Raw genomic sequence first — 16870 nt, forward strand, 5'->3', positions numbered from 1 at the left:
AAAATATTAATACAACTTTAAGTAATGTTTTGAGAAACTGTTATATCTCGAGGGCCATTTTGAAAAATATCCAGATCAGATCATCAGATACGGGTACAAGTACAACCACGTTTGTGATTTTTATGCGGGCGCTCGGGTCAACGGACGTTGGGAATCGTCGTAATTTTATGGAAGAGACAAGGTTAAATACGTAATTTGGCACGTGTCGTATCTTCTTTGTCGGATCCGCACTTGGAACAGTGAATAAATAGTCTTCCGCCATGGATTTCTCGGAGACTCAGACTCACCTCCTCCTCTCCTCTCCTCCTCTGTATGTAATTGAAGCAGATCCGGCGAAGCGAGGGGAAAAAAAAAATGGAAGCACGACAATGCCTCAGAAACGAGCCTCAGATCGGTTGCGCAGGGGGGAACCGGCGGCGGAGGCAGGGCATCGACGAACCCCGCGGCCGGAAACGGCCGATGCTCGTGGCCCCTTCGGCGGGGGTCGATTGCTTCGACGCGCTTCCAGATGATATTCTCGTGTTCGTGCTTTCCAAGCTCAGCTCCTCCGCCGACCGCCCTCAAGATCTCTTCAACGCTTTTTTGACGTGCGTTCCTGTTCCTCGCATTGATTTTAAAAGCTCGAAATCGGGCTAAGATTTGATTTCTTGGGAGGGAATTTTGCAGGTGCAAGAGATTTTGGGCTCTGGAAAATCAACCGTCGGTGTTGGCGAAGGCCAGCAGGAGATGCCTCGCCGTCAGAGCGAAAGCTTGGTCGGAGGCGGCTCATGGTTTCCTCAGTCGATGCGTCGATTGTGGCAATCTGGAAGCTTGCTTTATTTTGGGCATGGTATATGCGTCTTTGTGCGTCGATCGATTCATCAAAATTGGATTTTAATTGCTGCAAATTGTTTCAGATACGGTTCTATGCGCTCGGAAACAGAGGATCCGGCGCGTCGTTGATGGCGAAGGCGGCGATCCGATCGCATCCATGGGCGTTGTACTCTTTGGCGATCATCCAGTTTAACGGCAGCGGCGGTTCCAAGAACGCCAAGGACCTCCGCGCTGGCGTCGCGCTGAGCGCCCGCGCGGCCTTCTGCGGCCACGTCGATGCCTTGCGCGAGCTCGGTCACTGCCTTCAAGACGGCTACGGCGTCCGCCGGAATGTCAACGAGGGACGCCGTTTCTTGCTCCAAGCCAACACCCGGGAGCTCGTGTCCGCCATCGCGTCGTTGCCGGCGTGGAAGAATGGGCAACGCCGACGGATGACCGCGGAAGGAATCGCGGAAGCTGCCGCGGTCGCCTCCGGCGGCGGCAGCGCCCTCCTCAGCGACTTCGGCTGGAACCTGCCGCCGCCGGAGCCGCACCCAGCCAACCGGTTCCTCGTCGACTGGTTCGAATCCGCAGCCACGTCGCTGCCGGAGGACCTGCGCCTCTGCTCGCAGCGCAACTGCGGCCGCCCGGAGACCCGGCGGCACGAGTTCCGGCGGTGCTCGGTCTGCGGCGTCGTCAGCTACTGCTCCAGAGCGTGCCAGGCTCTGGACTGGAGACTATCGCACAAGGCCGAGTGCGTACCGCCGGTCATCTACGACGTCGCCGCCGCCACCGACTGAGAAAATAAGAATGACGACAAGCATCTCACCGCATTACTGATGCAAGATTCCACAACTCTCTGATTTTTTTTTTTTTTTTTGTAACTGGAGTTGTTTTGGCCCTTTCTAATCATTAAACTTTTCTTCACTTCGCTGTTCTTCTCGCCGGACTCCATTTCCCACCAGAAGAATCAATTCCAGCAGCTCCCTTTGCCCGTCCTTCATCATCATCCGCAAACCACAGTGGGGCTCTTTAATCATTTTTTTTTTAAAAAAACAATTAATCAGCACAATCACCCATGCGAATCAAAGCTGAGATTTTCATATAGAATCAAGAAAGAAGATGATCGGAAGAAAGTCAATACAATATTCAGTATCCAGAATTTCAAGAGAGAGCATATTATTCTGGAATAAAGAGAAGAGAATAGGAAAAGAAAAAGTTAAAACAAAAAAAAGTTAAAGTAAAAGATTGGGGCTTGTTCTCTTCTTCTTATCTCGTAGTTGAATAGAAACATACATTCAGCTCCACCATCAAATGACAGCAGCAAGTGGAGCACCGAAACCTTCTCATCATATGATTTTTTTAAAAAATTTCTAATTGAACTCATTTTTCAAATCTAGATCTGTTTAAGCATGATCTACACTTTTAGATTTCGAGATCGAATTTCTGTCCCCAAGAACCTCCTGTCCTGTGTCCCATTCACTTTTTTTGTTTTATTTTTTAAATTTCTAATTGTGTTAATGAGATTTTAAAAAATTTAATGGGACATAGGAAGAGGATTTTGTGAGACAGAAGATCCGATCTCATTTCCCCTGCCTCAGCCACCCACTTCTCACCTGCCTGCTGCTCCTTCTTCTCTCTCGAGAGTCGAGACTTAGAGCCATCAGGGCAGGCATTCACTCAGGGAGGATGCTCACATCACATGCAGTGTTTACCAGTTTCTTCCTGAAATTTAATGACGTATCTGACAAAAATAATAATAATCATTTCTTTTTTGGATTGTTTTTTTTCGTTTTGAGATTGACTGCTGTTGTTTAATGCCCTGCCTGATTTGGTTGGGAGCCATTAATAAGGTGGAATATTGGAATTCTATCAACTTCACAATTTGAACCTTCAAAGTTTTTTCCTTAAATTATTAAACAAGATGATTACTATACTTTTTCTATTGCCTTTGAGTGTCCTTAATATAGTTTAAAACTTAAAGGTAAGAGTACAATAAATTAACACTTTTTTTTCTTTCAAAAAGTTATCCTTTTACCGGGGCTCTAAAATTTAACTATTTAATTAAGAACATAAACCTTTAATAATTTTGATAAAATTTAAAATTAAGTTAGATTAATATTTTTTTTCACATGGAAAAAAATTCAAGGATTACTAGTAATTTTAATTTTTTATCTTTAGACATAACTTAATTTTTGCATTGTTTCTTCTTACTGTCTCAATCCGTATCAATTCTTCTTCACACTTTGAACTTGATTTCAAATCCTAATTGACCAATGGGGCACTTAACGCCTTCCACTAAGAAAGTGAAATCAGGAAACAAAACAAAAGTAAAAGAAGGCATTTTTGCTGCTGGAATAGAGCGATCACTTCGATTGAAGCAAATTGAACCGCTAAATTAAGGGCCTATGTTTTCTAAGGGAGAAAAAGAGAAACTCTTCAAAGAATAGATGGAAAGAGTTAAGTCAATTCTGTTTGACAACTCTTCTAAAAGGTTTGCAACAATTGCATTGCTTATCTTCCCCTCCCCATCTTATAGACCCTATCCGGAGCAGAACATTCAATTATATTAAGCGCTAGAGAGCTCCCCCTTTCTCACTTTTCAATTTTTACTATAAATTTTTTGTTCTGATCATTTTTATATCATGACATATCAATCCATATATTTCGATTCTTCTGCATTTCGATACAACCACATCAATTCATCTATATCTCATTGATTATTTTAAAAAAATTATAATCATATTTATCCATCTCTATATCTCATCAATTATCTCATTAGTTCTTCAAATGATATAAGACATTTTTAATATATAATTAATAATTTAACTTTTATTTTATTTTTAATATTTTTATAAAATAAATTATATTAGTGTGGGATAATATTATTTAATTATCTAATAATAAATATTTATTAATTTATATATATTTATGTATTATATTACACATATTTAATCATTCATTAAAAACAGTAGTTATTAATTCACGGAAATTCCAGATACAATTTGTGCTTATTTTTGTCGGCATTGGACTCGTATAAACCCGATAGACTACGATCCGAAACCCGAAAAGTAGGAGAGGATTTGTTAGGTTGAAATCGAAGGCATCTTCTTCCGGCGTCCGCTGCTGTAGGCAGTCTCCACCCTTCTCGGTTCTTCTATTTCGCCTCCGCCTTCTGCTCCATCGACGTGGTTCCGTGCCCGATCGAAATCCTCTTGTTTCTCCGCCGGCGAGATGCCTCGGTAGTAATGGCGTTTTCTTCTTTCCTTCTTTTTGTGTTGCCGTGCAATTTTACAAATCCTAATCTTTTGGTCTCAGGTACTATTGCGATTATTGCGATACTTACTTGACTCATGATTCTGTAAGTTTCCCCATTTCTTTAGTGTATCTTGGCTTGATGCTTGTACTTGGATTCCAATCATTAGATCAAGTTGGATATTTTGGTTTCAGCTTGGTCTCGGCTGTGGCTGTGCGAATATAGCATTAGGATTATTTATAATTAGCAACAAATTAAAGCTTTAATGGATATTAGATCTTTCTATTTGCCATTATCATTGTTCCCTTATTCGATTGTGAAATTATAAAGGAAATAGCTATTGGCATCACTGATATTTCTTTAATAAAAGATACTATAGTCTTTTATATGATCTTGAAATTTTTTTCTGAGTCCTACTGGTTAAATTCATTTTTCTTCATATATAAGTGTTCCTTTGTTAGTCTGAAATTTGTAGTGTTTCAGATTAAATTGATAAAATACACTAAACCATTGTGTTATATATTACTGAGATTTCTTGCAAATTGGATTAATTTTATGATCTCACTCCAAACACTATTATCTAATTTGGGACTCTGACGGGGTTCTCCTAATTAGCTTTAGTATAGAATATTGTTACACATTTTATGAATACTTTATAAACTTCATTGAAGATGTATTGACGTTCTATGTGTGGAATGCTATAACTTGCATCATATGATACTTAGGCTTCCATCCCGAGAACCAGTCCTGTCCTGTACCTTGCTATTTCCTTTATTTTGCATCACCTATTTTGCTTAACTCACACACGTTGTAACATGTGGGTTTGATTTTCATTAAACTGAAATAAATCTTCATTAGCTTTTGTTAACTAAATGGTCAAGATTTTATGAAGCTCAAATTTATAGTTATTCTAATAAGATACATGATCTTGCATTATTCTTGGGTATTGTAGAAATTCTACATTATTACTTGTCCCTCAGTTTCTTTCCGACCTTATTGAATGAGTGTTTAGGGAGGAGCTTACATTCTGATAGCAGGTTTAAAGTTGTATACTGATCCAAACTACTCATTTGACTAGGCTCAGAGACTAGGTCCACATCTTCTACATATAATTTCTTCATTACATGTTCTCTGTTATTAGTTACAGCCTATTTTACTAAAAGGGGCAACTTTATCATCTAACAAGCAAAATAACTCATTTCAATATACAAAATTTAACCATATAAATAGAGTTTCATTGTCACATGCTATTTAAATTTTCTGCCTTTTCTTCCTTAGATCATTAACTATTATGCATATTTTAACCATAACCTTTTCTGTTACTTGGAGGTACTTTCACATATTTCTTTAATGTACCATAACTACCATGCTTTTCACAAATTTTTTAGGCTCTTTATTTGTAGAGTTTTGCAAATGGCGTTTTTGTATTTTGGAGAGGGAATGAACTTATTTCAATCTCTTTCCGTTGCAGCCATCTGTCAGAAAGCAACACAATGCTGGCTATAAGCACAAGGTTTCAATACTTTCTGACCTCATATACTATATTCTTTTCCTACTTTGTATCTTTTACTTATTAGTCCTTCAACAACAGGCAAATGTCCGCTCTTACTATCAGCAATTTGAGGAGCAGCAAACCCAAAGTTTAATTGATCAGAGAATCAAGGAACATCTAGGCCAGGCTGCAGCGTTCCAAGTTGGCGCCACCTTTAACCAACATCTCATGACCATGCCAGGGGCCCGACCCCCTCTTCCATTTTTAATGCCTCCTATTTTACCTGTTGGAGCATCGCCTCAGGTTCCTATGACAGCACCACTTCTACCAGGGGTCAGACCCCCAGTTTTGCCGCTTCCAGTTGGTGCACCAGGTATATTAAAAAAAGTTTTGGTTGCTCTTAAATTTTAGCTACTTAACAATCTCTTTTACTTGTATTCTTTGTTCTGTTAGTAGGCTATTATGTTAAAGTCCTTCCAAGCTAATGTTTATAGTTCAGGTAATTAATTACATGAACTTCTCATCATCACACAGCAAGCCAAGCCAATTTTGTTATTTGACTGTATTATTAGGTCATTCTAGCCAATCGTTTTTAATTTTATATAGACAAGTTTATCGGACTTCTCTAAATAGAACATGGATGTCATGGATTTCTTGGTTTGACATGTTACAAATGCATATATTTCCCCCCAATTATTGCATAGTTATGGTTGATGGCTTAACCATAATGCATTCAGATAATATTACTGCAAAGATAGACAACATGATAAAACTGAAGCCCTAATGGTTAGATGTTTTCTCAGTCAAACTAGGAAGGAGGAATTTCCAGTAAGTTTTCAATTAGGTGTGTAATCAAGCCGAACTGAGCCGAACAGTATGAGGCTCGAGCTCGGCTCAATTAGCTTTTTCCTAAGCTTGAGCTTGGCTCGAGTTCAATCCGAGCTTTAATTCTTAAACTCGAGTTCGGTTCGTAATGAAATTAAAGAGTTCGTGAATGACTTAAGCTCGGCTCGAAAATAACTAGTTTGAAAATTAAATGAGCTTAGTTCGAGTTCGGCTTGTTAAACAAGCTTGAGTTCGAGCTCATTAGGAACATAATCGAGCTCGAGCTCGTGAAAATCACCTACAGTGAAAATCAAGTGCATATCATGAAAATTACCTATAAAAATGAATACATAACATGCAAATGAAAGCCACGACTCGTAGTCGAGATTACAATAAACTGCCCACAAGCAAGACTACTTTAAAATTGTTATCCATGCCAATGACATTACAATAGAACTCTTTCAGTTAAGAATCAAATACAAAAATGCCAACAAAAAACATGGATCTGAACAAAAAAATGTCAATTGGTCAAACACTCAAACTCTACAAGCAAACAATGCAAAAAAAGTGGTGCAAACACAAAAGTAGAAAAAGGAAGGGAAATATGAGTAAAGCAAAAAATCTAGCTTGGAGAATGCAGAGAAGAGATTGTCAGTGCTGGACTAGTGGGGATTTGATTTGGAGATCAAAGATTGGATTGTCCTTGAGAGTTTCTTTGCAAGCGACAGTGACGACTAGGTGATGAGGGTTTAAGAAGGTGACAAGACAACAGAGTCGATGAGATGACGATAGGGGTGGAGGAAAATATTGAAAATTTAGTATACCGTACTTACTGTATCGAAATATACATATTTTATGGTATACTGAAAATTTTGGTACGGTATTATATCATATTGAATTTTTCGGTATTACTATCGGTATAAGATTTATATTAAAATTTTCGGTATACCTTAGCATTTCTGAAATTTTACTATAAACGATATGGAATTAATACCATACTAGAATTTCGGTGTACTAAAAATACCGAATTTTCGGTACACCAAAATTCCTATATAATATCAATATGAAATTTTTTTATACTAAATTTTTCGGTATGATAACGGTATATGAGTCGGTGGTTCGGTATACTATACCGAACCACCCCTAGATGACGAGGTGACAACAAGGTGACGAGAGTTTCTCGGGAGGTTGTCGATCTTCTGAGGGTCGGCAACAACGATGTCGGTTGTTGGTTGCTACTCGGAATATCGTACTGGTCCCTGTACAAAAATTTTGTACAAGTCCCGAACCATTTCTAACAACCTATTGTGTTTTTTAGAAATTAAATTTGGAATCGCAAACAGAACTTAACATTATTGATTCCAAATTCAACTTATCTGTTCTTAGAAGTTTAGATTTGGATTGCAAACGATGATTAACATTATTAATCCAAATCCACCCATGTTACAAATTTGATTAAATATTAATTTCAGAGATCGGCTTCCAGGTTAAACATGGCGAGGCACTAGGCCTTCTTGGGTATGAGATCATCCACCACTTCCTAGACAAAGCTTTTCAACGAAATTCAATATTTAATCTCTTTACAGTAACCCTAGGTTTAACCATTAAGAACAATCGAATCACAAGATCGATAAACAAAAGAAACACAAAATCGAATCATAAATCCGAAATCTAGAATCGTTAGCCTCTTGTGTTTGGTATTTCAAAATCCATACAAAAGATGAACTAGTTATGATGCGGAAACAAAACTAGTTATACCTTTTGTAGCTTATAAACCTCACGATCTTCTGTCGTATTCCTCTTCTTATCTCGGACGTCGTGTGGGCGACGATCTACCGAGATGAGAATCCACCCAAGCCTTTCTTCTTCCTTCCAAGTTTCGGCCACCACCACCAAGCTCCAAGGGATGCTAGGAAACAAAGCATCCTTTATCTCCTTCTGCCTCAAACAAGATCCGACCACCAAAAGCTCCAAGAGATGTGATGCCGCCGACCTCCAAGGAAGAAGAGAAGAGGATGAGCAATTGAAGAGGGTTGGCCACCACCAAGGAAAAGAGAGGAGAGGAATAATAGATGTGTGTTGTAAAGTGAGGCACCTCTACCCTCTCTTTTATATTCCTTGGTCTTGACAAATAAGGAAAATTTTAAATATAATTAAAACTTCCTTATTTTCCTTGCCAATGTCTAAAAAGGAAAATTTAATTAAAGGAAAACTTCCTTTTAATCTTTCAATGGCCGACCACCCCTTTAATTCCAAACAAGGAAAGTTTTAAGCATGAAAATAAAATTTCCTTATTTATTTCCGGTAAGAAATTTTAATTAAAAAATTTCTTCCTTTAAATCCCTTCATGGTTGGTTATAAAAGGAAACTTTTATAAATAAAAATATCTCTTTTAAAACATGTGGATGATTACAAAAAATGAAAGTTTTCTCCAAAATTAAAATCTTCTTTTTCAACTACAAATAAGGAAAGATATTAAATCTTTCTTTTAATCTTTTGTAGAAAACTATAAAAGGAAAGATTTAAATTTTAAACTCTCTTTTAAAACCATGGCTTCCACATAAGGAAAGATTTTTTAAAAAATTAAAATCCCCTTTTAATTTATTGTGGCCGGCCACCTAAGCTTGGGCTCCAAGCTAGGGCCGACCACCACTTGAACCCATCTAGCCTTGGTTTGGCCGGCCTTAGCTTGGGCTCCAAGCTAGGCTTGGCCGACCACCTCAAGGTGGGTAAGAAGTTGGGTTTGGGTGGGTATAAGACTTTATAAATAAGAGGCTACGACAGGGACCGAGAGGAGGAATTGGTTTTGGTCTTCCGATGAACTTGAGCTTCCCGTGTTCACCCCGAACACCCAACTCGAGTTCATCAATAATATCTCATTCCATTAAAGAGTTATTATTGCTCTACCGCACCAATCCCATATTACTATATGGGCTCCTTCTTATCATGAGTGTGTTAGTCTCCCTGTGTTTAAAATATTGAATGCCCACTAATTAAATGAGTTACTGACAACTCACTTTAATTAATATCTAACTCCAAAAGTAGTACCACTCAACTTTATCGTCATGTCGGACTAAGTCCACCTGCAGGGTTTACATGACAATCCTTATGAGCTCGTCAAGGGGACATCATCAACCTAGATTACTAGGACACAGTTTCATTTTATAATCAACAACACCATATAAATAATATCATTTCCCAACTTATCGGGCCTATTGATTTAACGAGCTAAATCACACCCATTGATAAATTAAAGAAATAAGTATTAAGTATATGTGCTTGTTATTATATCATGATTAAGAGTACACACTTCCATAATAACAGAGGTATTGTTCTTTTATATAGTCAGTATAAAAAGAAACTTCCTCAAATGATCCTGCTCAATACACTCAGAGTGTACTAGTGTAATTTTATAGTCAAGATAAACTAATACCAAATTACACTACGACTATTCCAATGGTTTGTTCCTATCCATCTTAGTCGTGAGCTACTATTTATAACTTATAAGGAACTGATAACATGATTTTCTGTGTGTGACACCACACACCATGTTATCTACAATATAAATTAATTGAACAACTACACTTAGCATATAAATGTAGACATTTGACCAATGTGATTCTTTATTTCAAAATAAATATTTACAAAAAGCTAGGCTTTTAGTATACACTCTAACAGTCGGCGAGGTGACGGATGGGGTAGGCTAGGGTTTGATGATTGCAAACTGTCCATAAAAGAGAGAACGGATTTTATTTCCCATATTGAATTGGTTGGATTTGAAACAATCTCAGCGGATTGAGAAAGTAGGAGGAGACCAGTCTCAGCCATTGATTTAATTTTGTCTATATAACTTCTCTTTTGGAGTTTGGAAGGTGATATTTAAATGAGCCTCTTAACGAATATGGTCGTGAGCTTCTTACGAACACATTCACGAGCCGCTAAACGAACACGCTCGCGAGTTCACGAACCTGAAGAAAATCGAAAAGATTGAAGAAAAAAAAACTAGAAGAAGAGGAATTTTTTATTATTCATTTTTAACTAGACATTACATCAATAAATAGAAGATACAAAGTGCTGAAATAGGAACAAATAAAAGAAAGGAAACATGAGAAATGGAAATTACTAAAATCAATTATTTCCTGATTTTATGCTATCATTATCTCAAAGATTATTTCCTGATTTAATGTTGGTGCATAAATATCAATCATGCACAACTTGCTTGTTAACTATTCAAAGTTGACTCTTGCAAGTTCCTTCGTCAAGATGTCAGCTATTTGTTGATTAGGTGGTACAAATGGTAAGCAAATGGTTCTAACTTCAATTTTATCCTTTATAAAATGTGATCAATTTTAATGTGTTTCGTTCTATTATGTTGGACTGGATTATTAGCAATGCTTATTGCGGTCTTATTATCACAATATAACTTCAATGGTAGTTCTGAGTTTCTTGAGCTCTTTAAGTCTGTATATCCACAACACCTGCAATTTACCAAAAAGCGTATTTAGGTTTTTGAGTTTAGCAAAAGGTGTATGCTAATTTGTTATTTACCAAAGGACATACCTTTTTACCGTGCTCTTCTCATTCTATCCTCCTGACAAATTTGACTTTTTTTTTATTTTCTCTGTCATTTCTCTCTCTTCTCTTTCCTCCTATGCATGCAACATATCTTCTCTTTCCTCTCCTCTTTTTTTTATTTTCTCTCTTTTGCACGCCGATTTTTCTAAAAACATTTTAGCACTCCTGAGAAGCCAAAATAAGCAATGGATAACACCATTTAGCTCCTTGCAACCCCAGAAATTCACATGAATTGAAATGAGTGCAATCGAAGCTCTCTAGGTCCATCAGTGAGTTTCGATCCATTTCGGTTCCTGTAGATTTTTGAGGTTGCAAGGAGTTCAAATATGCTATCCATTGTTTATTTCGGCTTCTCAGAGGTGTTAAAATGTAATAAGAAAGAATCGCCAAAATTCTCCACGTTGGGCCTGATATGGAATCATATCAGGCCAAACGTATTTGAACTCCTTGCAATCTCAGAAATCCATAGGAACCGAAATAGATACAATCGGAGCTCTCTAAGCCCATCAGTGAGTTTTGGTCGAAATCCACTTATGGACCTAGAAAGCTCCGATTACACCCATTTAAGTTTCTGTGAATTTCTGGGGTTGTAAGGAGTTAAACGGTGTTATCCATTGTTTATTTTGGTTTCTTAAGGGTGTTAAAATGTTTTTAGAAGAATCGACTTCTCAGAAGGCTTTTTAAGTTTACGTTAGAAAGAGCACTGTAAAGAGAGGAAAGAAACAAACGGAGAGGAAAGAGAAGAGATGTTGCATGCATAGGAGGAAAGAGAAGACGTAGAGAAATGACAGAGAAAATAAAAAGAAAATCAGTCAAATTTGTCAGGAGGGTAGAATAGAAAAAACACTATAAAAAGATGCACCCTTTGGTAAATAACAAAGTAGCATGTGCCCTTTGGTAAATTCGAAATCTAAATACATCTTTTGGTAAATTGTCGTCACAACACCTCACAGACTCCCTGAGCTATTGCTTGAAACTCAATTTCTGTACTACTTCTGGCTACAACACTTTGTTTCTTACTCCTCCATGTTACTAGGTTTCCCCATACAAAGGTGCAATATCCTGAAGTGGATCTTCTGTCATTAATCGATCCTGCCCAATCTGCATCGGTAATCATATCAGCACTCCTTTGATTAGTCTTTCTAAAAATTAGATCTTTTCCGGGAGTAGTCTTCAAATATCTTAGAATTTTATAAACAGCCTCAAGGTGTTCTTCAAATGGTGCATGCATGAACTGACTCACAACACTCTAAAAAGCAATGTCTGCCAAGTATGAGATAGGTAAATTAGTTTCCCAACTACAGGAACACTTCCTTTTCCCCAGAGTTTTATATTAGGATCCATGAGAGTCTCTGCGGATCTACAACCACTCATTCTTGTTTTCTCCAAGAGATCAAGGATATACTTCCGTTGAGAGACAACAAACCTTCTCTAGAGCGAGAGACTTCCATACCAAGGAAATACCTTAATGTTCCCAAATCCTTGATCACAAATTCAACTGCTAAGCTTTTCTTCAGTCTTTCTACTTCAATCACATCATTACCCGTGAGAATAATATCATCCACATACACTATCAGGACAATAATATTTCCTTTAGTGGAAAATTTTAAAAACAATGTATGATCTGTTTGTCCTTGAGTGTATCTTTGTTTCTTGACCGATTGAGTAAATTTCTCAAACTAAGCTCTCGGAGATTGCTTGAGACCATACAAAGACTTTCTTAATTTACACACCTTTGAGCCGAATTTCTCCTCAAAGCCCGGTGGACTATCCATGTACACCTCTTCTAAATCACCATTGAGGAAGACATTTTTTTACGTCTAATTGCATCAAAGGCCCGTCTAGATTAACAACAATAAATAAAAATACTCTCATCGTATTAGTTTTGTAACGGAAGCAAATGTCTCAGAGTAATCAACACCATAGGTTTGCCAATCTAGCCTTATATCGCTTCACTGAACTATCTGAGTTATACTTCACAGTGAAAACCCACTTACATCCTACAATTCTTTTCCCTGTTGGGAACAATCTTCCAAGTATTATTCCTTTCAAGAGCTCTTATCTCCTCAAAGCACAACTTCCTTCTACTTCGGAACTTGTAGGACTTCTTGTACATTTTTAGGAATGTCTACCTAGGATAATTGAGAACAAAAAGTGACAAGGGATGAAGATAAATTAGAATATGACACAAACTTAGATATAGGATGTTTGGTATAAGATCTGTCACCTTTTCGAAGAGCTATTGGTATGTCAGACTCAGATTGACTATTAGACTTTGGAAGAGAGTTATCAGTACTAGGATGAAGATTTTTCTTTGGCTCAGAATCGCGGCTATGCTGTAGAGATGATTCATCTTTCCCTTTCTGATGATTCTTTCTTAAGTAGACGATTCCCTTCTAAGTTTGTTCCCCTTCCTTGAATCTATTACCTGTCATATCATGTTGTGGCTTTGTACTAGGTTTTTCACAATTTTGTTTTTCAAATTTTTGATTGTCAAATGTAAGCCTAGATTCAGTAGAAACATCACTTATTATGAGAGGAGTTTCAAAAATGATTCTTGGCCATTTGTTATTTGTGCAGAGGTAGTAGGCTCAAATTTTAACATATCATTAAAGCTAGTAAATGAATCTTCCCTTGAACTCTCCTCCTTGAAGATGAATGTCCTTAAAAAGAAGGTTGTGATTCAAAAAATGTGATATCCATTGTCACAAAATTTTTTTTTTGATATCGGATCATAACACTTATAACCTTTTTGCGTAGGGGAGTAACCCACGAAGACACATTTTCTTGCCCTTGGCTCAAGTTTTCCAGTTATCCTATGTTCGTGAATAAAAGTTGTGCATCCAAATATTTTTAATGGTAAATTAGCAGAAAGACCAACAGTAGGAAAACATGTTGTAAATGTATTGAATGAAGTCTTAAATTGTAGAATTTTAGATGACATTCTATTAATTAAATATGCAGCAGTTAAAATAGCTTCACCCAACAAATATTTTGGTACTTTGGTTGAAAAAAGTAATGCCCGGGCTACCTCCAGAAGGTGTTTATTTTTTCTTTCAGCAATACCATTTTGTTGAGGTGTATCTATACACGAATTGTGATGCACTATTCCCTTTTCAAGGAAAATTTTTCCTAAGATTGTGTTAAAATATTTCTTCCCATTGTCACTTCTAAAAAACTATATGTTAGTTTGAAATTGAGTCTGCAACATATTGAAAAAAAATTTAAAGACTTGTTCAACTTCTGATTTTTCCTTTAATAAATACACCCAGCAAAGTCAAGTATGGTCATCAGTAAATGTGATAAACTATTTCTTATTAGAGGGGGTGTTTATCTTACTAGGACTCCAAACATCACTGTGAATTATGGTAAATGGTTTTGATGATTTGTATGGCCATGAAGGGAAGAATGTGCGGTGATGTTTTGCAATCTCACATACTTCACAATGAAATAATGATGGATCTTTATTATGAAACAATTTAGGAAACAAATGCTTTAAATATTGAAAACTAGGATGCCCTAATCTAAAATGCCACAACATAATATTATGGTTCGAAATAAAAATAGATTCAAAGCAAGAACCTCTTGGTTGAGATTGTTTTCTTGTTTCAGATCCATTATCAAGGAAGTAGAGTCCTCCATTCTGTTTAGCACTGCTAATCATCCTACCCGAGGTCAAATCTTGGAATACACAGTGAGACGAAAAGAAATTAGTTTGACAATTTTGATCATGAACCAATTTACTGATAGATAAAAAGTTACAAGATAACTTTGGAACATGAAGGATATCATTTAGAGTGAGCATAGGTGATACTACTACAGAACCTTTTCCTGCAATAGCTGAAAGAGAGCCATCTGCAATCTTAATTTTTTGGTTATCTGCACAAGGTCTATAAGAAGAGAAAAAGTTTGACATTCCTGTTATATGATCAGTTGCACCTGAGTCAATGATCGAGGCGCAATTAGAATTGACACTAAGGAAGGTTGTTGTCATGCAATTACCTTTTTGAGCTATTGAACATGAATGATTTTTCTGAGACTCAAAGAGTTTGTACAGTTCGTCTATTTGTTCCTTGGTGAAAGGAAGTACTTTAGGAATAGATTGCCCCTCTTGATTTGAGATAATAGTTTAAAGTGCACGACCTTCACCATCAGTTCTTTTCTTCCAATATTTAGGCACCCGATTATTCTCTTGCGAACACTATCATCAACACAATTCCAAATATTATCGTAGCATAGATCAAGTTCTTGTAACAATGTCATCAATTCATTGTAGTAGGAAGTCACATCACGTTTCCCTTGCTTCGCTTGCCATAGCCTTGATTTTAGGCTAAAAATTTGCAAAGAGTTCTCCAAATCTGAATAAGTGTCTCTAACTGCCTCCCACACCTCTTTGGCTGTAGGTAGGAACATAAATGACTTTCTGATAGGGGGCTCCATGGAATTAACTAACCATGCGATAAGGAGCGAATTTTTAGATTTCCAGCCTTTAAATCTGGGGTCTCCATCAGCTGGTTTTATCACTTGTAACATATCCAAGTTTACCTTTCCCTTCTAAAACCAGGTGCACAGTCTGTGACCATTCTATGTAGTTCTTCCCGTTAAGACGCTGAATATTAACTTGGAGTGAATTAGAGAATACATTCATCGAACCATCCAAAGATGTCGATGAGTTTAAATTTGAGTTGACAGTCATTTCTTCTCTAGACACCATTGAGTCTCTACTCATGCCGATTAAGGGAGTCTTCCATGGATGTTGATTTGCCATGGGAAAAAAAAATAAACCCTAGATCGAACCTAGGGCTCTGATACCATGAAGAAAATCGGGAAGATTGAAGAAAAAAAACTAGAAGAAAGGAATTTTTTATTATTCATTTTCAATTAGACATTATATCAATAAATTGAAGATGCAAATTGCCGAAATATGAACAAATAAAAGGAAGAAAATATAAGAAATGGAAATGACTAAAATCAATTATTTCCTAATTTCCCAAGATTCTTTCTTGATTTTATGCGATCATTATTTCAAAGATTATTTCCTGATTTTATGCAATCAGGATCTCCTAATTTTCCAACCAACTAAATATTGTTAAGCTCGAGCTCGGCTTGATAATGCATTTGAGCTCGAAATTAGGCTCGAACTCGGCTCGTTAACTTAAACAAATGAACTTGAATGAATTTTTTTTTTGAACCGAGACTTGAATAGTTCGCAAGCGGCTTGGCATGTTTACACCCTAGTAAAGTCGCATGATTTTAGTTTTTATTCTTTAGTAAATAGCTACTGGTACAGAAACGTAGCAGTTGCAGAAGGATTTACATTATCTTATAGCAGCTTCTAAACGTTGACAAATCAATTTATAGTCGTAATTCCCGTAATTGGCAGGTTATGGAGCTGTTCCTACAGTTGCTGCGCCCCCACCTACAGTCGTACCACCAGGTGCACCAACATCGGCACCAACTCAGAGTAGTCTACCAAGGCCGCCCACATTAGCACCGCCCATTTCAGGGGCCGTGACAATGCCAACCACCAGTACTTCTGCACCAGCTTTCTACCAGGGCAATCCGTCATCAAGCGCATCGACAAACTTTGAATCCTTTACTACTGCACCGTAAGACCTACGGACAAGGTTATTTCCAGAAACCTGGCTGAGATATGAACTGTGGATTTTATATGCTCTTTATTTTGATTGTGTCTTGCATCTGACAGCCTCATCCATAGACTCAACTTAATGCACCCAAAACAGTGTTAGATTAGAAGAGAATTAGTCTGGTTACTCATCTGATTTGGTAATTTTAGTACAATGGCTTTCCTTTTAAATCTGTCTTCCAATTGTCGTGGCCTAAATAAATGCTGAGTGTTGATATTACAACATCATCGTAAATTTGCTCCTGAGATATGAATGCCTACCCAATTATCAACGAAATATACA

The 16870-nt window shown here is 37.3% G+C and overlaps 2 protein-coding genes across 2 annotated transcripts; both read left to right on the forward strand.

Annotated features, from left to right (window-relative positions):
• Positions 1 to 274: 274 nt before the first annotated feature.
• LOC122036575 (F-box protein At1g67340-like) lies at positions 275 to 1719 on the forward strand. Its single transcript, XM_042595932.1, has 3 exons — positions 275 to 587; positions 667 to 829; positions 897 to 1719. Exons 1-3 carry the CDS (start codon positions 355 to 357, stop codon positions 1590 to 1592), a joined length of 1092 nt encoding a protein of 363 aa, XP_042451866.1. The 5' UTR covers positions 275 to 354; the 3' UTR covers positions 1593 to 1719.
• A 2145-nt stretch (positions 1720 to 3864) lies between these two features.
• LOC122036582 (U1 small nuclear ribonucleoprotein C-like) lies at positions 3865 to 16835 on the forward strand. Its single transcript, XM_042595950.1, has 5 exons — positions 3865 to 4034; positions 4111 to 4153; positions 5520 to 5561; positions 5640 to 5913; positions 16324 to 16835. The coding sequence occupies exons 1-5, from the start codon at positions 4027 to 4029 to the stop codon at positions 16551 to 16553; spliced, it is 597 nt and encodes a 198-aa protein (XP_042451884.1). The 5' UTR covers positions 3865 to 4026; the 3' UTR covers positions 16554 to 16835.
• The last annotated feature ends 35 nt before the right edge of the window (positions 16836 to 16870 follow it).

This window comes from Zingiber officinale, unplaced genomic scaffold (assembly GCF_018446385.1).
Source record: "Zingiber officinale cultivar Zhangliang unplaced genomic scaffold, Zo_v1.1 ctg177, whole genome shotgun sequence".
Classification (NCBI taxonomy): Eukaryota; Viridiplantae; Streptophyta; class Magnoliopsida; order Zingiberales; family Zingiberaceae; genus Zingiber; species Zingiber officinale.